Genomic DNA, 22991 nt, shown 5'->3' with positions numbered 1-22991 from the left:
CTATTACAGTCGTTAGATTAGTATCGTAAATTTTAGACGGTATTTAATTTTTTTCCTTAAAACTGAATAATTATATGAGAGAGAAACTTCTCTTCCTCCCTCAAGGCTCTCACCAGCAGAGCTCATCAAAGAAGTATACAGAAGAAGTCCAACCTTTGTCACTCTTTGCCTGTGGATTTCCCTAAAAAATAAATAAAAAAGAAACTGTGACTTGGAAATTGGAATAAGAGTTCTAAACAGCTCTATTTTAAAATTTATTTATTAAAATAGACAAAGTCTAAACTTAAATACTAAAATGGGTCTGTAGCTTGAAGTAAAATATTTAACCGTTAAACATTTTATTTATTTAAAAATAAAAACGTTGATAATATTAGCATCTTTTAAGTAAAGATCTTTTTAAACTAAAAAAAGAGATTTAATAAGGAATATGAAGTATTATTTAAATAATGCTAGTAAAATATTTAACAGTTAAGTATTTTAGTTACAACTATAGTTAAATAGAATTATAGGTGTTATTTATTTTGGTAAATAAAATTAAAAATATATGTACTTCGGTCAACGACTCCTTATATAACGAAAGTATTATGCGGCGGCGGGGCATGCCGCCTCTATTTCGTATCGCCAATAGCTTCCCCCGACGATCTCTCCCGTCTATCCTATCGTCGCCTCGGAATCCGTGGGCAACGGCCTCAAGGATGTCCGGTGGCGGAGCCGGGCGATTCAGAGACCCGAGCTCGAACCCCAAGGTGGCCAGGCTCCGAGAGCTCATGAGTAACAAAACCCAAGGTTTGCCTAACCCCGATTTCCCTATTCCCTTTCCGGTAGTATGAAAAGAGCCAGATTAGGATTGATTGGTTTCGTGAGCTTTCAATTTATTAAAGTTGTTCTTTTGACTGTATCAATTTCTGAGAATTGTTCAATGAGAGAAAAGAAGAAGCTAATGTTAAATTTCCATTATCTTGGGCATAGATTCCTCAATGTGAGGTTTTATGATTAGGTTGGGAGAAGAGCTGGGAGGAAGGAGTGACTCCGTGGGACTTGGGAGGGCCAACACCAGTGGTGACACATCTTGTTCAATCACAAACACTCCCAAAAGGCAGAGCTTTAGTCCCTGGATGCGGCACTGTGAGGATTTTTTTTTCTCTTTTTAATAGGCGATGTTGGCTGCTAATTTCTCTGCGCTGTAATTTATCATTGGAGAAGATTCATTAACATTGCTACATCTTGGTTAGAGAAACAGTTAAATTCCACCTTGAGAGGAAGCTCATCTGTCGAATTATTTCCTTACTGTGGAATAAAATTGCATGTTAAGTTATGTGGTAATCATATTAAGCCCATAGACGAGAAAAGGCTAGGTATCAACCCGTGGAGCACACACAGATAAAGTGCTAACGAAATGCTAAGTCCTTGTAAGCATTCTATGTGAATGTTGTAATCATATAGCTGTTTCCGAAGGTAAACTTGGTTGCCTCAAATATTATGTAATTGTGGCACAGCATATGTTATTTATGCACTTGACTAATAATCCATTGAAAGAAAGTGGGATGGCAAGTTGGCAACACCAAGTATTCACCTTGTACAGTCATTGACTGTATGCTGTGGACACTCACGTAATCATGACCATTACTACCATGTTCCAATGAGACACTTATAACTAGAAAATAATTTAATAAATTAGGAATGATGAGACATCTTTTATGTGATTGAACCTTACCTGCTGGGTTTCTTCAGTCTCCTGATATTGGAATCTGCTTCTTTTGGATTAAGCTCTATAAAACTTGTTTCACTATTTGTAAGTTTGTTCTTGATTCATCCACTTTGTCTCCTGTTATGTCACTTATTTAATTAGCTGAACATGTTTTCTATCATTTATTTTCTTTTACATGACAGGGATATGATGTTGTTGCTCTAGCCAATCCGGAGCGCTTTGTTGTAGGTTTGGACATTTCTGAAAGTGCTACTATAAAAGCCAAAGAGGTAACATCATCAGAAAAATCTGAAAATAGTTTCTTATTGGTTGAACTGTATGTTTGAGCAGTTTAAGTCAAAGATATTTAACCAAGATACTCTATTTCGGACTAATATATGGAAGAATTGAAAAATATAGCTTAATTGAGCTCAAAGTTAATTGGTTCCAGTGGTCATCCTCTTTTCCAAATGCGAATTGTTTCACCTTTCTGGCAGTAGATTTCTTCACTTGGAACCCAATGGAGCTGTTTGATCTTATCTTTGATTACACGTAAGTTTTACTTCTCTGCATATGCCTTCTCATGCATTACTCAATAAGCTCATATTTTAGCACGAAACTGCAGATTCTTTTGTGCAATTGATCCATGCTTGAGATCAGATTGGGCGAAGAAAATAAGAGACATTTTAAAACCAGATGGAGAGCTTATTACCCTGATATACACAGTATGATGTTTTACTCTTTTCTTGAACTCTTACTATTTTCTTTTATCTGGAATTGAATTCATAATTTTGTAGCTTTCGATGTGATTTTCTTTATGAAGTTCCATTGTTCATAAGATCCACAATTTTATTCCTTTTATCTGGAATATATTGTGCCAATTTGAAAATGTAGAAACTCTAGCAGACCCTATATTACTTATAGTGGCAGTCATGGATCATTAATTTTCCAGCATACTGTTGGGAGTGACACAAAGTTTCTAGGATGTGTTTTGATTAGTTCACTTCTTCATAACTCTGTCTCTAGATTATGATATGTTAGGGCAAGGAAGTAAACTTATCCAGTCTCAAAATCACTCATAGTAGTTATCATGCGGAGCATGTTAATGATTCCAATGATAGCTGTGCCATAAGCACGGACCGTGCCGACCACTGGCCGGTACGGCACGTGCCGCGGCACTTGCCTATTGTGCCGTAAGAGAGGGAAAGAAAAAGATAAGAGACTACTCACCTTTGCCGTTGCCGAGTCGGCATCGGGTGCCCTAGCCCAAGAGATGGAGGAAGAAAGATCGAGAGAGAGATAGATTATTGGTTAAAAATTTAACTTGCGGATTTGGATCTCTCTCTCTCTCAAATTTTCTTCCTCCCTCCCTCGGGCTAGAGCACCCAACACGAGCTCAGGCGACGGCAAGCTCGACAACGAGGTCAATGGCGAGTGGCAAAACTATTAGGAGGGTTGTTGTGCAGCATCCCTCTTGCCACGTGCCGGTACGCAATCGACATGGCCATCCATGAATGATTCAATCATGGAAGTTGGTATGTAGTAATAGATTCTGGTTATATGGTAAGACATACCTAATATAAGATCATGCGGAGATGACATTCCATTCTATGCCATTAAAACTAGATACAAACAGCATATAACTTCTGGCTTCAATAGACAACTAGTGTGTGTATAGTCCGTGGTCTACTTTCCGCAGAAGTCTGGGCAGAAAGTACCTAGAGTCTAGAGTTGCAACATGACAAGGTCTGCTAACTTCTAAAGAGCAACTAATTTCAAATTAGAGAATCTGAAGTATGTCTGTTAAAACCAAGGATGGTCGTGCTGGTGGCGTACCGGCATGTGGCACGAGGGTGCTGCACGGCATCCCTCCTAGTGCATCGCCGCTCACCATCGACCTCGTTGCCGATCGCCACCCGCCGATCGCTTCGTGCCCTAGCCATCGAGAGAGAAGAGAGATCGAGAGAGAGAGAGAGAGAGAGAGAGAGAGAGAGAGAGAGAGAGAGAGAGAGAGAGAGAGAGATCGGGAGGGTTAAAAACTTAAGTTGTGGGTTCGGATCTCGATCTCTCTTCTCTCTCGATGGCTAGGGCACGAAGCGATCAGCGGGCAGTGAGCGGCGATCGGCGAGCGGCGGGCGGCGATCGGCGAGCGATGGCGACGGCGACTACAATGGCAAAAGTGGGTATCCTTTACCTCTTTCTCTCATTCTATTACGGCACGGCCGGCAAGTGCCGCGGCACGTGCCGTGCCGTGCCGGCCGGTGGTTGGCACGGTCCGTGCCTGTGACACGGCCATCGTTAGTTAGAACAAAAGGAAGTTGATGGGCTATTTAGTTTCATAACGAATTTTCCGATGTATTGATGGCAAATGTGAATTTGGGCCTGTATAGTTACTGCATGACAATATTGTCTGACCACCTCAAATTCAATTTGGGGTGTAAAGGGAATTCTTTTTCCGTAGAGAGGGATGGTGATGGTGGAAACTTGGAACATCTTGGCATATCATTTTTGCAAAACTGAAAACTCGGAAGTCCCACACCTTGTGGTTAAAGGGAATTCTTTTTCTGTAGTGCACCAATGCTAGAAAGGAACTATCGGTGTTTCCTTGTCATTCTTTCTCTCTTTTTTTTTATCATATCATTTTAATTTTTTGTTACATGCTTATGACAGATCACTGATCAGGAAGAAGGGCCACCATATAACAATACTCTAGATGAGTAAGTGTGAAGCTATGTTCAAAGAGCATGTGTTACACTTTTCCAAGGCTATTATTTTTCTACTGAATCATATCTTATATCCATTAATACTTTCATACTTTGCTTTTGCATACATGTAGCTATGAGGAGGTATTGAAGCCACTCGGTTTCAAGGTTGTTTCTATTGAAAATAATGAGCTAGCAGTTGGGCCACGCAAGGTACAACTCACTGACTGATAATGAGAATTTCATTTTGCATAATCTACTGAATTCTCTGACTTAATGTTCCTTCTTATAACATTAAGCTGAAGATAAAGTAGACTGCTTGACTAGCTTGTTGCCGCCTTATCCCTTTATAGTTCATCAGTAGTATCATGAAACATATTGAAAAAAACAACATATAAAAACTAAAACTCTAATGGAAAAATGTGGCCTCATTAAGTTGTCTGCAATTGATACTACAGGGTAGGGAGATTCTTGCAAGGTGGAAGAGAGATGTGAATCGATCATCTTTGTGAGGAAGATTTGGTCAGTAGATACTGAGGAATAACTTGGAGAAAATAACAGCTAGAGAACTCATGATTGAATTAATTGAACACAATTAATTCTGTCCTTGTTGAAAGATTACTCTCCCTCATCAGCAGTCATTAACCTCTGACTGTTGTATACCAAAAATATGATCCTCAACCACTCTGCAAATGTGGATAAATATATGTTATTCTTTTCGAGGACTGTGAATGTCTATATTGATCTTGGTAACATCTGCTTCTTCATATGTTCATCTTAATAATAACATATTTCTCGAAATGCTTCATCTTAAAAGCAACATAGGCCTCACAATCTTGCTTCAGTTAGATTTCATTTGGTATCTACTATTTTGAATTCCTCACTAAATTTTGTGATTTGTATCACTTTGTACTCTATCTGAACTTTTGAAATGAATAGAATAATTCTAATAGAACTGAGAGGGCTCTCAAGTTAATTGATAATTAATAGAAACTAAAGGGAGTTCAATGCAAAAATCTTTAGAACTAAAAGTAATAGATGTGATCTCTCACTAACGGTTCGGGTACCCCCACCCCCAATTCTACTTTACCGATACAATTTTTCCTTTTTTTTCTTACTGTAATTCATAAATCCCTTCTATCATCCTCTTTAAAGACCAACTACACTAATGATCGAATTTTTAACCAAACTAGCCCAGTTGACAACTCTTTAAATTTATTATTAAATAGAATATAATTTATTGTAGTCCTGATAAAAACACTGAACTAACTAGTCCTAAAACACTTCAGATCAATATTTTATGTATATAAATTTTTTTAACTTAATATTTCAGCCGATAAGAAAAAAAATTATCTAACGATAAAAACCCTGAACTGATTAATATATTTAAAAACATTAATTAGTTTAGCGATTTTGTTAGGGCTATAGGATATTAGATCTTATTTAGTAATAAATTTAAGAAATATTATATTACGCTAAAATATAAATAAATGAAGGTACATTTTAGTCAAAAACTCCCAATCATCCGGAAACCACCACTGCTCTACTGCCACGTGTACCTTCATCACTCCGACTTATAGAAGACCTCTTTCGTTTCTCTTCTCCCTTTTCTCCCTCTTATAAATACTTCTATTCGAACCCACCCCTCGTATGATTCCCAAAACTTCCCTCCCTCTAGAATACCTTGCCTAACGAGCTCTCCAAACCCTCTCTATCTTTCTCCCTACTACGCCTTCAAAACCCCAGTAAATGGCGCGCGACATCCTCGGCGATACCATTGGTTCCTCCGTCGCTAGCGGCGGCAGCGGGAGGTCGCCTCTGACCGCTTCTTCCAGCGACCTCAATGCTGGCGCGCCGGAGTTCGTCCCCCGATCGGCGGCGTTTCAGAACCACCGGGTCATCAAGATCCACCAGCACCCTCCCCATCAGCTGGCGCCGCCGCCGGTGATCCCCGTGTTCCACATGTCACCGGTGGGAAATCCCTCTGCTTTTCTCGCCCCGATGCTGGGTCATCGAGCATTTGGGTACTATGGCGGCGGGGGAAGTGGTAAATTTGGCGATACTGAGGTCAAAAGTGTCGGGGGAGCTGGATTCGGCTACGCCGGTCAGGGAAGGGCTCTCGGAGGGCGTTATCCACAAGATAAACAGGCAGGTCGGTGATTTATTTGTTGTTGAGTTCGATCTTCTTTCCTCTTCTTATAGTTTGTGTGGATCGTAATGCTTACAGCAGAGGTGCCGTTTGCTTAATCTTGCATTCTTGATGAATTAACCTTTCAACATGTTGAAATGATCCCAAGAAGAGTGACATGGTATATCTTGGAAACGATGATGCCTTATAGATATACAAATTTTGATCATTTTTAATTTGTTTTAAATAGTTTTGGGCTCTTCTTCCTAAATGCGCCGAGTTGATAGTTGTTGAGTAGTTGGGTCCGGTCATAGGCTTCATGCCAATTAAGTAGGGATGTGGATTTTATGCTTGATATAAATCATGGTTCGAAGGACTGGTAAGATTCCTATCCAAACCCGATCCCAATCAATTGACTGGGATCAGCCGATCTGGACCAATTCTGATCTAAATTTCTTTCTTTCTTTCTTTCTCTCCCTGCTATAGCTATTGCTTTTCCGACGCAGAAATACAGCTTTGGCAAACTTCACTAACGAGATCCAACTTCGACAACCTTGACTATGCGATTTTTTTATTTTATTTCTTTTTCTCTCATTTCTTATTTTTTCACTGTACTTTTTTTTCTTCTTTCTCTCCTTCGTTGCAGTAGTTTTGAATAAGTTAGTACTTTTTAAAAATTTTATGCATCATATGATTTTCTTCTTTTTATCATTTGTTTAAAAAAATTTAGAAATTTTCCTGAATTCTTAAATAATATTTATATGTAATTAAAATAATTGGATCCGATCCAAACAGCCAATACAACCAATTTGGCCAATATAGATAATTTTTTCAGGAGGCCAATCTTGATCCGGGTCTTAATTTTTTGAAACTTGATATAAATTATCCTGTGGTAGTTTTGTAGCTAGAATCATGTGGTGGTGCAGTCTCGATATTACAAGTAAGAATATCATATGACCTCTTTGTTGATAATAACTAGTAGATGCTATTAAAGAAAGAATGAGGTATTAATTGATACAAATAATAAACAGATGCTACAAGATAAGAAAGCAATCGACTAATAGACCTTAGTTCTTCACTTGTGCCAAGATTGATTTTCGTTGACCATTGCTTGACCCCTAGATTCTAGCTGAGGGAACTTGTCAGAATCAGAAAAAAAAAATTTGGGGGGTTGAGAGAGGAGGGTGCACGTGCAGCCCCTCCCCTCTCCCTCTCCAGCACGCGACGAGGCGCAAAAAAAAGAGGATTTTATCTAATATGAATTGGATTAGATTTGATCCTCTCTTAATCTTTTAATTAAAGTTTAATAGAGTAAATTAGAAATACATAAATTGGGGATTTCAGCTTCGCCGGCAACTCTCGTCGGCCGGCGGCTTCGGGCTGTTGCTGCTCGTGCTCGAGAGCTCCAAGCCGTTGGTCTTGCGCGATGGTTGTCTTCTGGAAAAGCCCTCATAGCTCCAGTCGTCGTCGGCGTCGGAGTCGACCGTCAGTAACGGGTTCTCCTCCACCTCGTGAGGACAACGAAGAGAGAGAGAGAGAGAGAGAGAGAGAGAGAGAGAGAGAGAGAGAGTCGGTCGTGAACTGCCGCCGACAGGGTCGCCGGCGACCACTCTCTCCCTCGATCCTTCTCTTCCTCGCGTCGGTCGCGGGAAGAGAAGGCTATGGGTGGGGCTTGGGTTTAACCCGAGCCAACCCTTTTCTATTTAGTTTCGGGTTCGGGTTCGGGTTGGATTTCGGATCCAAAGACCCGACCCGAACCGAACCATTTAAGTGGGTGGGCTGCGGGTTAGCTAGGGGTGAAAACGGATCGGATACGGCTCGGATAGTGCTCAACCCATATCCGGATCCATATTTTTTATCCGGATATGGATATTTGACGGATAGCAAAAATTAAAACCATATCCTAAGAAAACGGATATGGATAATTTTCGGATATGGATCAGATAGTTTTCAGATACGGATCGGATAGTTTTCGGATACGGATCAGATAGTGTTCGGATAAATTTTCGGATCTTAAATAGATACGTATCAAACTTTAAACAAATTATATGAACTTACTACGAATATCAATCAAGTCTAAAACCATTCAAATACAATTTGAACAAAACTTAAAGTATTTAAGAACTGATTCATTGGCAAAAAGATAGTAACGGTGCAAAAAGAAAAAAAAAAAGAAATTATAGACTTTAAACAAACATAATATGCATAAACTAATGATCTAAACTTTGATAAAAAAATTACAACAACAACAATAATGAGATTCTAACTTTGTCAACCATAAAAGCAAATAAAATATTTTTGCACAAGTTTATATTGTCAACTATAAAAGCAAATATAACATTGTTGCACAAGTTCACATTATCAACCATAAAAGCAAAAATAATATCCTGGTACAAGTTCACATTGTCAACCATAAAAGTAAATAAATTATCCTAACACAAGTTCACATTGTCAACCATAAAAGTAAATAAATTATTCTAACACAAGTTCACATTATCAACCACAAAAGCAATTAAAATATCCATCAAAATAAAGTTTAGAGTTGACACAAGTTTACATAAACTTTAACAAATAAAATTAACCAAGTTTAAAAAGTATCAACATCCTAAAGTTAGAGGAACAAAACATCAAAACATCCAACCATTCGAACAATCCTCCTCTTCAAGTGCATCTGCAAAATAAATGAAACTAAATTAACCAACTTAAAAGTAATATAAAGAAACTAGATTAATCAACTTAAAATATAAAGTGAAAAATACTTACAATATGATTACTCCCCCTTTAAATCAACATCTTCAGATTGTTCAACATTCTGAATAATTGATGCTATTTGTCCTAATAAGAAAAAAATATATGAACATTAGTAAACAATACTATTTTATAAAATACTATCGAATATTATAATCATTACCTTTTCTTGTAGATCTTATCCAATCTTGAGTGCATACTAAAGCTTCTATTGATTCGGGATCCAACTTGCTACGATAAGCATTAACTACTCGGCCACCTGTACTAAATGCAGATTCAGATGTAACTGTGACGACTGGAATTGCTAATACATCACGGGCAACTCGTGATAATATATGATACTTTCCACTACCTTCTGTCTTCCACCAAGATAATAAATCAAATTTACTGTCATTACGTTGCCATAAAAGTGAGGCATCCTCAATATATTGATCCAAATCTGTCTTAATAGATTGTTGTTGACATTCCTCACTTAAATATTGCTCTAAATCTTTATTAACATCAAGGTCAACTCTACCACTCTGCAACACTTGGCTATTATTTATATTCACATCCGGATCAGACGGAGAAGAAAATTTGGATGCATATTCATTATACAAATTCCTTATGACTCCACGAACTTTCTCAAGTTCCTTAACACCACCAAGAGGATAAATTTTAGGAAAGTAATACACCATAAATTTCATCTTGTACCGAGGATCTAAAAATGAAGCCACTACTAGTATAAGATTGCATTGCTTCCAATATTTATCAAATTTGTCTTGCATTGATGTTGCCATAGAAAGAACAAGTTCATCAAAAAAAAATTTACCATTCTTTAATTTGCAACTGAATAGCACAAAATTCTTTGAAAAGTAAGTTAGCTGTCGGATATGAAGTTCCTGAGAGCAATTCAGTAATCGTATGGAATGTTTTCAAACATTTGTATAACACTGCTGCTTTATCCCATTGCTCATTTGTTGGACATGCAGTAAATTTAATTTGATCAGCACAATAAAGTCTCTTAAATGCATTGCTATAATATATAGCATCTTTAAGCATCAAATATGTAGAATTCCATCTTGTAGATACATCAATTGAAAGAGACTTATTGGTATCTAAATTGCATTCTCTTGCTCTTTTGAGAAACTCCTCCTATTGCAAAGGTGAATTTTTGAGAATTATAATAATATGACGAATATTCTCCACTGCATCTTTTATTTTCTTCAAACCATCTTGCACAACTAAATTAATAATATGTGTGGCACATCTAACATGAAAAAATATGCCATCACAAACAAGAGCTTGTTGTCCGTTCAGCTGAGTAACCGCATCTCTAACACAAACATCATTAGCTCGATCATTATCTAAAGTTAATGAAAAGAGCTTCATGTCAATATTCCAATCAATCATATTCTTTAGAAATGCTTGACAGAGATTCAACCCTGTATGTCTTCCTTCTAAATGTATAAAATTTATGATTCTTTTCTGAATACTCCATTCATCATCAATGAAATGTATTGTAACACACAAATATCATTTATTTTGTCTAGAAGTCTAGAGATCCATGGTAGCACTTATACGGCATGAAAGTGAAGTAAACATATCATGCAAAATCTTCTTTTGCTCAACATATAGTTCCAAGATCTCTTTTTTGATAGTAATCCGTGACTTTGTTGGAAAAGCAGGCCGTAGAGATTTTATAAAGTCAATAAAATACTCATGCTCTACAATATAGAAAGGATATTCATGCATTACTATTGCCATGATAAGTTTTCTTTGACTTGTTTCTTCATTATATTTGTATGACTCTAACATTCCATCTTCTCCAACTTTTGTGAGATTGAGTATCATTTGTCTTCTATCTCTATTATGCTTGTTCTTATAATGGTTCCTCAAGTGTGATGTTCCCATAGAACTTTCCCCACTAAATTGCTTTCGACAATATTTACATATTGCCTTGTACTTGCGAATTATTTTTCCATCAATTACTTCTGTCTCTTCAATTTTCTCAAAATTATTCCAGACATCTGATGTCAACTTCTTCTTCTTTGTTCTATCATCATTAAAAACACTACTTGAGGTGTCACCTTGAACTGATGCACTTGTAGATGCCATTAACTCCTAAACATGGATATTAAAACTAATTACAGCTAAAACATTAAAGATCAAAGCATAAAAGAGAGAATACATTAAATACAAATATTCTTACCAGTCTAATAATTTTTGAAAACTAATTATTCTTCCAAATAATTTGGACCAAATTGCAAAAATATCAGACAAGAGAGGAGAAAAAAACTAGCTGCAAAATATGCAAACAGAGGCAAATTAGTCAAGCATGTAAAACATAAATGCCATGCATGTAAAACATATGTCATTATTAATGTAATACTTCTACTATAAGAGAATATGTCTTCAAGGAATTAGATTACAAATTCTATGATAAAACTATGAAAAAAGTTGCAACACTTTTGTAGAATTGAGTGAGGTTCCTGGTTCACAAGAGCACATCCAAAGGTGAAAAAAATGCGAAAGTACTTCAGCAAGTTGGTGTATTTCCTAAACGGAGATCAAATAGATCAATAGTGATTGAAACCAAGGAATTGAGCTTAGAGATATTAAGCACCTTTAAATTAAATTCTCAACATTAAGAAATTGTTCAGCATTAAGTTTTCCTTTATACATTCTATTTGCTCATCTATTATAAGTACTCTCCAGTTTATCTTTCCATTTTAGAGTATATACATCAGTCTCCTTTTACTAATGCCACTTGCTATATGTTACATTCTTCACAGCCTACACTAAGTATCCTATTTCACAATCTGTCGTTTACTGATGGGTATTGAAAATGGCTACCATTTTTTATTTCTCGAAAGTACCATATCTTCATCTCTAATTAATCTCTCTCTCTCTCTCTGTTTTTTCTATTACTCATACTATCAATAGCCATTTGCAAGAATAATGCATCCTCATACATTCCTCTGAATTTCTCTATCTATCTGGTTCCTCGACTCCCAGACTCTGACATGCTGATTTATCTTTCATATAGTACATTGCGTGAATTTGCCACTTGAGCTGCTTCTCAGAGAAGTTATCTTCTCCATCTGTCATCTCTTCTGGCTATCTCTAAGAAGACTCTACAGATGGGTATAGGATTAGTATATTTGTGCTTTAGTTGCAGCCTCTCTTTTGGTAGCCACTGCTGTATATGTCAATAAGGCATAATTGCTATTAGCCTCCCATTTCATATGGTGAAGTTCCATTCCTCATGCAATAATGACCAAGAGATTCTGATGGAGGAGAGTTGACCATCTCTAATTATCCCACAACCTTCATTCATTCAAGCTGAGAGAGAGTCAATCATAGATAGACTCTCTCTCAGCTTCAGCTTGATAAAACTAGTAACACTGTAACAGACTGACAGTAGATGTCACTGAGAGATAGTTTTTAGATAAAAAGATAATATACATTTTGCTTAAAATGCCTCACAAATACACTTGACATTAACTTTATTATAATTAGTTAATGTAAAAAATGGTTATGAATGCATTAATATACCTGACCAATGGAGTGGAGGGAGGGTCGATGGCGGTGGAGGAGGACCCGTGGAGGGAGGCCGGTGGAGGAGAGTGGAGGTCGACGAGGGAGGGCCGGTGGAGGAGAGCCGAGTTTGACGAGGGAGGGCCGGAGAAGGGAGGCGGTGAAAACAGGTGAGGGCGATGTGGATTTTTGTCCTTAGATGGAGGCGGCGCCACGGCTAGCAGTGAGGCTATGAGGGCGATGAAGATTTGGGGGAGATGGTTAGTAGATGGAGGCAGTGATGGCGGTGAGGGCGGTGGGCTAATTTTAGATGGAGGCGACGGGATCGAGGACCCGTGGAGTGAGGCCGGTGGAGGAGAGCCGAGGTCGATAAGGGAGGGCCGGAGGAGGGAGGCAGTGAAAATGGGTGAGCCGGTGAGGCCGTGAGGGCTAGCAGTGAGGGCGGCGCCGCGGGTAGCAGTGAGGTCGATGGAGGTTTGGGGGAGATGGTGAGTAGATGAGAGATAGAGGTAGGGTTTAGTAACTTTAGTTGGGTATTTAATCTTAAGCGGGTAAACGGATATCCGTTATCCGAATCCGTATCCGATAAAATCAACTAAACCCGTATCCGTATCCGGATCCGGATTTTTTTCTAAAAGGCTATCTGTATCCGGATCCGGATATTTTTGGAAATAGCTATTCGTATCCGTATCCGAATCCGAATCCGGATCGGATAGGATTTTCCTATCCGTATCCGATCCGATCCGGATCGGATAGCGGGTCGGGTCGGACTTAATCCGACCCGTTTTCACCCCTAGGGTTAGCTTATAGCCCAATCCACTTAGTTTTTGGCTAGGCCTCGGCCCAACCCAATTAATTTAATTTCTTTTTTGGAATGGGCCGGGCCAGCAGTAGCCTAGCCGAATCTAATGGGTAAATTAAACCCATTTTAGTTCTTTTTAGTTTTTAAATTTTAAAAATATTAATATTATTCAAATTAAAAATTTTATTATTATTTATTATTTAAGGTGGTGATTTTTAGTACGTGAGCTAGAGATTTGAGATTTCGGTTGTCTTGTCTAGACTTAGGTGAGTGGGTTCACTCACATATTTATTTTATTATATTTTGTACCTGTCAGATTATGTAAATTTTCTGTGTGCAAATTATTTATTTCACCCTTACGTGGCAAAATTTAATTATTATAATTTCTGTGTGCAAATATATTTATTTCATCTGTACGTGCGGAAATTTAATTGTTATATTTTCTGTGTGCATTTAATCATTATACTCAATGCATCACCATACTTTGTGCAAATATTGAAAATTGTGAAAAGAAAAATGAGACTAGTATTGGTACGACTTAGAGAACAGTCCCGGTATAAATCGCTTGCGATTTTTCGTTGTGACTCAAGTCTATTTGGAAGTCCAAGGGAAAGTCTTAAATCAGATCATTGTGGTGACTTTTTTTGGTAACTCTGGCGGAGTTAGGGAACAGTCATAGGATGAATCAGAAATTTTCTAGGTGACTCTAACTTCTCTTAACGGTTAGTAAAAAAGACAGAGTGTGTTGATCACATAGTGATACCATCTGATGACCCTAACCGGATCAGCTATGAAGAAAAGTCATGAGCGTCATCTCGAGGTGACTTCTAGTTGATGTGGATCCACAGGGTTTAGACCCATTGAGGCATATGACAGTATAAATATTGAAAAAATGTTAATATGTTGAAACCGCGCAAGGTTACAAGTTGTGACTCTCTCTTTTGTTATCATTGTTATTATTTTAAGAGCATGCCTATTACATATTGTTATGGATATTGTTGATTTTAGTTTAATTTTATTCAACATTAATATGATTTAGAATTTATTTGGTTTTCGAGTGGATTCCACTCACTGAGCTATATAGTTGTTGGCTTATGGATTCTTTTTTTGTATTTATTTATCTATCTCAAGTAATAGTCAACGGGACAACTGAGCGAGATGTACTCGGACTTCACCTATTTACTTTTCCGCTCTTTTGAGATTTTATGCTTTAGATTAGAAGCTTTATTTATTTAGTTTAGAGACTCAAAAATATTAACATTGTTTTATGTTTTTTACAATTAGTTTTAAATTTAATAAAGCATATTTTCATTTTATTTATTTATTTTGCCATCGTACACGTAGAAAGTATTAATAAGACTTCGTGTATCTCAAGCATATTGAGATGCATAGCCGGTCATGATTCCTATTTCGGATCGTGATAGAACTCCATGATGCAAAACGTGGTGAAGAGAGAGATGGAGGAAAGTAAGAAAGAAAGGAATGGGGTTTCACACCTCTACCCTAAAACGGTTTCACACCAAAATTCTATAGAGAGCAAAATCACATAAACTTTCATTAACCTCCAAAGAAAATATAACGGGTCTATATATAGGCCTACAATGGAATTAAGCAAAAGACACCCTACATAGAAAATAAATAAAAGACATCCCAAATAAATAAAAATTATAACCAAATTTCTATAGGAGGGATTATCAACTATCGGCGTCTCCCGTGGCTCCGATAACTGAATGTCTCAAAAAGGGTGAATTTGAGTGGTCAGCAAGTGCCATTATAACTTTCACCGAAATTAAGAAGAAAATGGTGGAAGCTCCTTTATGTGATTCCCCGATTTTATTAAAGTTTTTGAGGTTGTTTGTGATGCTTCTGGAGTTGGTATAGGAAGAATCCTGAGCCAAGAAGGTTATCCAATTGCCTACTTTAGTGAAAAGTTGAATGAAACTAGACAACGGTATACCACTTACGATAAGAAATTTTATGTTGTGATTCAATCTCTTCGCCACTAAAGACATTATTTGCTCCCTCAAGAATTTATAATCTTCTCTGACCATGGAGCTCTTCGTTACCTTAACTCCCAGAAGAAGCTTAACGCTAGACATGGCAGGTGGGTTGAATTTCTCCAGGACTATACGTACACCTTGCGACACAAATTTAGAGCAGACAACAAAGCGGCTGATACACTGAGTTGTCGCATGATTCTTCTTTCAAGGATGAATGCAAAAGTAATAAGATTTGATAAAATCAAAACTGAATATGAATCATGTCCGGATTTTTATGAAGTTTACAATTTATTAAGCGACGAAGTGACTCGAAAAATATATGGTTTTATGTTGCAGGATGGCTATCTATTTAAATCTCGAAAGTTATGCATTCCCAGCACCTCATTAAGGGAATTTTTAATTTGGAAATTGCATGTTGGAGATTTAGCAGGACATTTTGGGCATGCGAAAACTATTGAAGCTATGGAACATCAATTTTTCTGGCCAAGACTAAAGAGAGATGTTATGAGACTTAGTCGATGTCACGCATATGAACTCGCTAAGCAGCGAAAGCAAAATACAGGACTGTACATGCCTCTACCTGTTCCTAATTGTCCTTGGTATAGTATGGACTTCGTACTTGGACTTCTAAATATCACCTGAAAGCACGATTCTATTCTTGTGGTAGTGGATCGATTTTCAAAGATGACCCACTTTATACTCTGTTCTCGAACTTTTGATGCCTCTCGAGCTGCTAAAATCTATTTTGATGAAATCGTTAAATTGCATGGGTTACCAAAAACTTTTGAGTCGTCGCCGTGGAATCGGCCAGCCAGAGCGTCGCCGGAGGAAATTGGAACCACCACACTCCTCCCCGATGGTGAATTCTAGTACGTGAGCTAGAGATTTGAGGTTTCGGTTGTCTTGCCTAGACTCAGGTGAGTGGATTCACTCACGTGTTTATTTTATTATATTTCGTATTTTTGTCAGACCATGTAAATTTTCTGTGTGCAAATTATTTATTTCACCCTTATATGTAAAAATTAAATTGTTGCAATTTCTGTGTGCAAATCTATTTATTTCATCCGTACGTGCGAAAATTTAATTGTTTTATTTTCCTGTGTGCATTTAATTATTATATTCAGTGCATCACCATACTTCGTGCAAATATTGAAATTTGTGAAAAGAAAAATAAGACTAGTATTGATACGACTTAGAGAACAGTCCCGGTATAAATCGTTTGCGATTTTCCGTGGTGACTCAAGTCTATCTGGAAGTCCAGGGGAAAGTCCTAAATTAGATCACTGCGGTGACTTTCTTAGGTGACTCTGGCGGGGTTAGGGAACAGTCCTAGGAAGTATGAGAAAATTTCCTAGGTGACTCTAACTTTTCTCAACGGTTAGGGGAAAAGACAGAGTGTGTTGATCACAGGGTGATACCCTCTGATGACCCTAACCGGATCAGCTATGAAGAAAAGTCCTCAGCGTCATCTCGAGGTGACTTCTAGTTGATGTGGATCCACAGGGTTTAGACCCATTGAGACATATGACAGTATAAATATCAAGAAGATGTTAATATATTGAAAACGTGCAAGGTTACAAGTTGTGACATTTCTCTATTGTTATCATTGTTATTATGTAGAGAGCATGCCTATTGCATATTATGATGGATATTATTGATTTTAGTTTAATTTATTCAGCATTATTATGTTTTAAAATTTATTTGGTTTGAGTGGATTCCACTCACTGAGCTATAATTGTTGGCTCACGAGTTCTATTTTTTTTGTTGTATTTGTTTATTTATTTCAGGTAATAGTCAGCGGGGCGACTGAGCGTGATGTACCCGGATTCCACCTCCACTTAGGATTTACCTATTTACCTTTCCGCTCTTTTAGATTTTGTGCTTTAGATTAGAAGTTTTTTTTTTTTTTAGAAACTCAAAAATATTAACATTGTTTTTATTTTAATTGCATTTAGAAATAAAATTTTAATATAGCACATTTTTATTTATTTATTTATCTTGTCATCGTATACGTAAAGAGTATTATTAAGGCTTCGTGCATCTCAAGCATATTGAGATGCATGGCCGGTCATGATTCCTATTTTGGGTCGTGACAATAATTCTGTTAATAGATCAATAGGTCTAAGTCCAATTGAGGTAGTATATGGTTACAAACTTAGACAACCTATAGATCTCATTCCTATGTCCTATTATCATAGGTTGTTTGAGTCTGCATTTGCATTCGCATCACATATTCATGACTTGCATAAAAAAATCAGTAATAAAATTGTTCAAAATAATACCAATTATAAAATTCGAGTTGATCTAAGAAAGAGATTTAAAGAATTTAATGTTGGAGACTATGTGATGGTCCGAATACGTCCGGAACGGTTCCCAGCTGGAATTATCAAAAAGTTGCATGCATGAAGTGCTAGACCTTTTAAAATTCTCAAGAAAATTAGTGATAATGCTTATGTTCTAAATCTCCCTAATAATTTCGGCATCAGTTCTACTTTTAATATTGAAGATCTAGTAGCTTATAAAGGTCCAGATTTTACCCCAGATAGCCCACTAGATACTGAGCCTACTAATGAGTCCGTTTATGAGAGACTCTCTTTACCTCCATTTCCCAACATTTTATCTACCACAACAGACGAAATTGATAAAATTTTAGATAATGAGATTATTTCAACTAGAGAAGGTGGAACCCAACGGTATCTAGTACGTTGGAAAGGATGACCTACATCTGATGACACATGGCTTGATCGCCACGATTTAGAGGTGCATCACCCTGATATTTTAGAGTAGTATGAGAGCAGTAGAGCAGCACACTCGACGAAGTCGAATTCTCTCCCACCCGAGGAGAATGATGCGGACATTACTAATAGGACTCGACGGCATGTGTACCAGCACAGAAGGCGTCGACGTGGAGCTTTTTGTTTACTCAATTTAATTATCTTATAGGGTATCACTTAGTTTCACCGTAAGGCTAAGGCAAGGCAAAAAAGCTTGTGTCAGAAGTTGAATACTATCTTACCGCTCATCTCAGAATGCAACTTCCATCACTTGTTCCGTCTTTCTTTAATGGAAGCAACCTCTCTATATATTACGGCTAGGTTGTAATGACCTAAAATCGGAATCATGACCGGCTATGTACCTCAATACGTTTGAAATACACAAAGCCTTACTAATATTTTTTTTCTTTTAAATTTTAGTTTAGCATTTTTAAAAAATTAAAAAAATAAACAAAGATTTGTTTATTTCTATAACCCTTTAGACAATACGTTGTCCAAGTGTTTTAAGCTTCATCTTTTGCCCATAGTCCATCACAATTAATTACTCCATGGATAGATTTCCTTCGCATGGATGCGTTGTATGTCGCTATAGATCACTCCTCAAGTTTTTTGAGACTTTGTTGGTGTTAATATTGACGATGTTAGTCCAGCTCATCCAATTGTAATGATCAATCTTTAATGTAGAACAAGTACTCAGACATATAAAGGTAGCTCTCCTCCTAATAAGTGTAAAATATGATTCATGAGAGAACCTAAAACTTTCTAAGCCCTTGTTCACTTGTGAAATAAGGCTAATACTATTCTAATTTCTTACATTAGCATAAGAGAACTTATATTGGCACAAGTTATTATACTATTGTATACTAGTATAGTGTGTAATAATTATGTCTGATGTAACACAAAATTGAAGTGATAGTTTGGTAACTAACTCAAATACTCTATGGGAGATAGAAGACAAAAAGAAAAGAGAAAAAGATTGAAATAATGTATTTTCAAGTGTAAAATAATAATTAGTAAATAAAAAAATATTAGATAAAAGATGAGAGGAAAGAGAAGTATTACTGTACTAGTATATGCCTAAAGTAGTTTTTTACTTATTATACTAATATAAGGAGGCTTATACCAGAATAATAATGTATTTGCTGATAAGTGCCCCTCTAATGATTTCCTGCTCAAAGCATCGGCTACCACATTTGTCTTCCCAAGATGGTAATTGATACTAACATCATAATCCTTAAGTTAAGTTCTTTCTGAGTGAAGATATACTTGAAACTCTTGTGATCAGTAAAAATTTCACAAGATTCTCCATAAAGGTAGTGACGCCAAATCTTTAGTGCAAAAACCACCGCAGCCAACTCAAGGTCATGAGTATGATAGTTCTCATGAATCTTAAGTTGTCTAGATGCATAAGCTATCACCTTTCCATGCTGCATCAAAACACAACCAAGACCTTGTCGGGATGCATCACTGTAAATTATAAAGTTGCCGCCCTCTGTCAGAAGTGAAAGGATATGAGCTGAAATCAATCTCTGCTTAAGCTCTTCGAAGCTATTTTCATAATCATCTGACCACTCAAATCTCACCCCTTTTTTTGGTGAGGTGAGTAAGTGGCAAAGCAATTCGTGAAAATCCCTCCACAAACCTTTTATAGTAGCCTGCCAATCTAAGGAAACTACGTACTTCAGATACTGAAGTAGGCCTAGGCCATTTGCTAACAGCCTCAATCTTCTTTTGATCCACCTTGACTCCATCCTTGCTGGAATCCACTCGAAAACCAAATAAATTCTAAATTTTATTAATGTTGAATAAAAACTAAGATCAACAATATACATAACAATTTGCAATAGGCATGCTCTTTAAATAATGACAATGATAACAATAGAGTCATAACTTGTAACCTTGCACAGTTTCAACATATTAACATCTTTCGAATATCTATACTGTTATTTGTCTCAATGGATCTAATACCATGTGGATCCACATCAACTAAAAGTCATCTCGAGATGACGCTCGGGACTTTTCTTCATAGCTGATCCGGTTAGGGTCATCAGATTGTATCTGTCACGACCCAAAATAGGAATCATGACCGGCCATGCATCTCAATATGCTTGAGATACACGAAGCCCTTATTAATACTCTCTACGAGTACGATGGCAAAATAAATAAATAAAATAAAAATGTGCTTTATTAAATTTTAAAACTAATTGCAATAAAGATAAAACAATGTTAATGTTTTTGAGTCTCTAAACTAAATAAATAAAACTTCTAATCTAAATCATAAAATCTAAAAGAGCGGAAAAGTAAATAGGTGAATCCTAAGTGGAGGTGGAGTTCGGGTACATCTCGCTCAGTTGCCCCGCTGACTATTACCTGAAATAGATAAACAAATACAAAAAAAATAGAATCCATGAGCCAACAACTATAGCTCAGTGAGTAGAATCCACTCGAAAACTAAATAAATTTTAAATCATATTAATGCTGAATAAAGTAAACTAAAAGTAACAATATCCATAACAATATGCAATATGCATGCTCTCTAAATAATAACAATAATAACAATAGAGAGATGTCACAACTTGTAACCTTGCACGTTTTCAACATATTAACATCTTTTAATATTTGTACAGTCATATGTCTCAATGGGTCTAAACCCTGTGAATCCACATCAACTAGAAATCATCTCGAGATGACACTCATGACTTTTCTTCATAGTTGATCCGGTTGGGGTCATCAGATGGTATCACCCTGTGATCAACACACTCTGTCTTTTCCTCTAACCGTTGAAAAAAGTTAGAGTCACCTAGGAAATTTTCTCATTCATCCTAGGATTGTTCCCTAACCCTGCCAAAGTCACCTAAGAAAGTCACCACAGTAATCTAATTTAGGATTTTCCCCTAGACTTCCAAATAAACTTGAGTCACCACGAAAAATCGCAAACGATTTATACCGGAACTGTTCTCTAAGTCGTACCAATACTAGTCTCATTTTTCTTTTCACAAATTTTAATATTTGCACGAAGTACGGTGATGCACTGAGTATAATAATTAAATGCAGAGAGAAAATATAACAATTAAATTTTTGCACGTACGGATAAAATGAATAGATTTGCACACATGAATTGTAACAATTAAATTTTTGCACGTAAGGGTGAAATAAATAATTTGCACGCAGAAAATTTATATAGTCTGACAGAGGTACAAAATATAATAAAATAAATATGTGAGTGAACCCACTCACCTGAGTCTAGGCAAGACAACCGAAATCTCAAATCTCTAGCTCACGTGCTAAAAAAATCACCACTTTTAATAATAAATAGCAATAACATTTTTAATTAAAATAAATATTAAAATCTTTTTACAATTTAACCCAAAAATAATTAATTTGGGCTAAAATAAGCCCAAATCAGTTGGGCTGGGCTGCAGTTGGCCCGCAACCCACCCAACTATCACCTAAATGGATTGGGCCAAGGCCCAATCCAATTAGCTAATGGAACTGGGTCGGGTTCCTTGGATTCGGATCCAACCCGACCCGAATCCAAACACTAAAAGGGAGAAGACCAGACTCGGGTTACCCGAGTCTGTCTTCTCCAAGCCGAAGAGAGAGAGAGAGGAAAATAGAGAGAAAGGAAAAGAGAAAGAGGAAGACGCCGGCGGCCACCGCGGCGACGGTTCGCCGGCCGCACCCTCAGCTTCCCAACACCCATATGGTGCCGCCGTCCTCGCGAGGTGGGGAAGAACCCGCAAACGGCGGTCGATCCCATGACTGACGGCGACCGAAGCCACGAGGGCTCCAACGATGAATGCCCACGGCACGAGGCCAACGGCAAGATGCTTCCAGACAGAACGGCTGTGACCCGAAGCCGCCGGCTAACCAGATTTGTCGATGAAGCCGAAGAACCCCCAAATTAGGTATTTTCGCTAAACCCTATTAATCTTTAATTAAACTTAAGGGGTGGGAGAAGGCTTACCAAGGAGTCACGTGGTGGTCTCCACTGGCTCCGGCGGCGCTCCGGCAGGCTGATTCCATGGCGTGACTCCGATGGTAAGGAAGAAGAAAGCGAAAGAGGGGAGGAAGAAGAAGGAGAAGGGGGGCTGGGATGGTTTAGCAGGGGAAATAATTTTTAGGGTTTTAATTTATAGATTATAAGAAGATCAACTCTAATCCGATTCGGATTAGAGAAAATCTTCTCTGCGCCTCGTCGCGTGTCAGAGAGGGAGAGGGGAGGGGCTGCACATGCACCCTCTTCTCTCAACCCCAAATTTTTTTTTTGATTCTGACAGTATCACTATTTGATCAACACACCCTGTCTTTTCCACTAACCGTTGAGAGAGTTTAGAGTAACCTAGGAAATTTCTCATTCATCCTAGGACTGTTCCCTAACCCCGCCAGAGTCACCTAAGAAAGTCACCGCAGTGATCTGATTTAGGATTTTCCCTTGGACTTTCAAATAGACTTGAGTCACCACGAAAAACCGCAAGCGATTTATACCGGGACTGTTCTCTAAGTTGTACCAATACTAGTCTCATTTTTCTTTTCACTAAAATTTAATATTTGCACAAGGTATGGCGATGCACTGAGTATAATGATTAAATGTGAAGGAACCAGAAAAAAAAATTAACGGTTGAGAGAGG

At 37.4% G+C, this 22991-nt stretch overlaps 2 protein-coding genes across 2 annotated transcripts; both read left to right on the top strand.

The window, feature by feature from the left end:
• Window positions 1-566: 566 nt before the first annotated feature.
• Window positions 567-5142, top strand: LOC140793078 (probable thiol methyltransferase 2). Its single transcript, XM_073144442.1, has 8 exons — window positions 567-786; window positions 998-1125; window positions 1891-1977; window positions 2139-2239; window positions 2313-2412; window positions 4358-4404; window positions 4524-4602; window positions 4848-5142. The coding sequence occupies exons 1-8, from the start codon at window positions 585-587 to the stop codon at window positions 4899-4901; spliced, it is 798 nt and encodes a 265-aa protein (XP_073000543.1). The 5' UTR covers window positions 567-584; the 3' UTR covers window positions 4902-5142.
• Window positions 5143-5829: 687 nt separating this feature from the next.
• LOC140792800 (uncharacterized) lies at window positions 5830-17479 on the top strand. Its single transcript, XM_073144004.1, has 2 exons — window positions 5830-6541; window positions 17374-17479. Exons 1-2 carry the CDS (start codon window positions 6139-6141, stop codon window positions 17394-17396), a joined length of 426 nt encoding a protein of 141 aa, XP_073000105.1. The 5' UTR covers window positions 5830-6138; the 3' UTR covers window positions 17397-17479.
• Window positions 17480-22991: the final 5512 nt, after the last annotated feature.

The sequence above is a fragment of the Typha latifolia genome, chromosome 7, assembly GCF_019914945.1.
Source record: "Typha latifolia isolate L0001 chromosome 7, TyphaL0001v2, whole genome shotgun sequence".
In the NCBI taxonomy this organism is placed as follows: Eukaryota; Viridiplantae; Streptophyta; class Magnoliopsida; order Poales; family Typhaceae; genus Typha; species Typha latifolia.
This window is presented reverse-complemented; position numbering and strand designations above follow the sequence as displayed.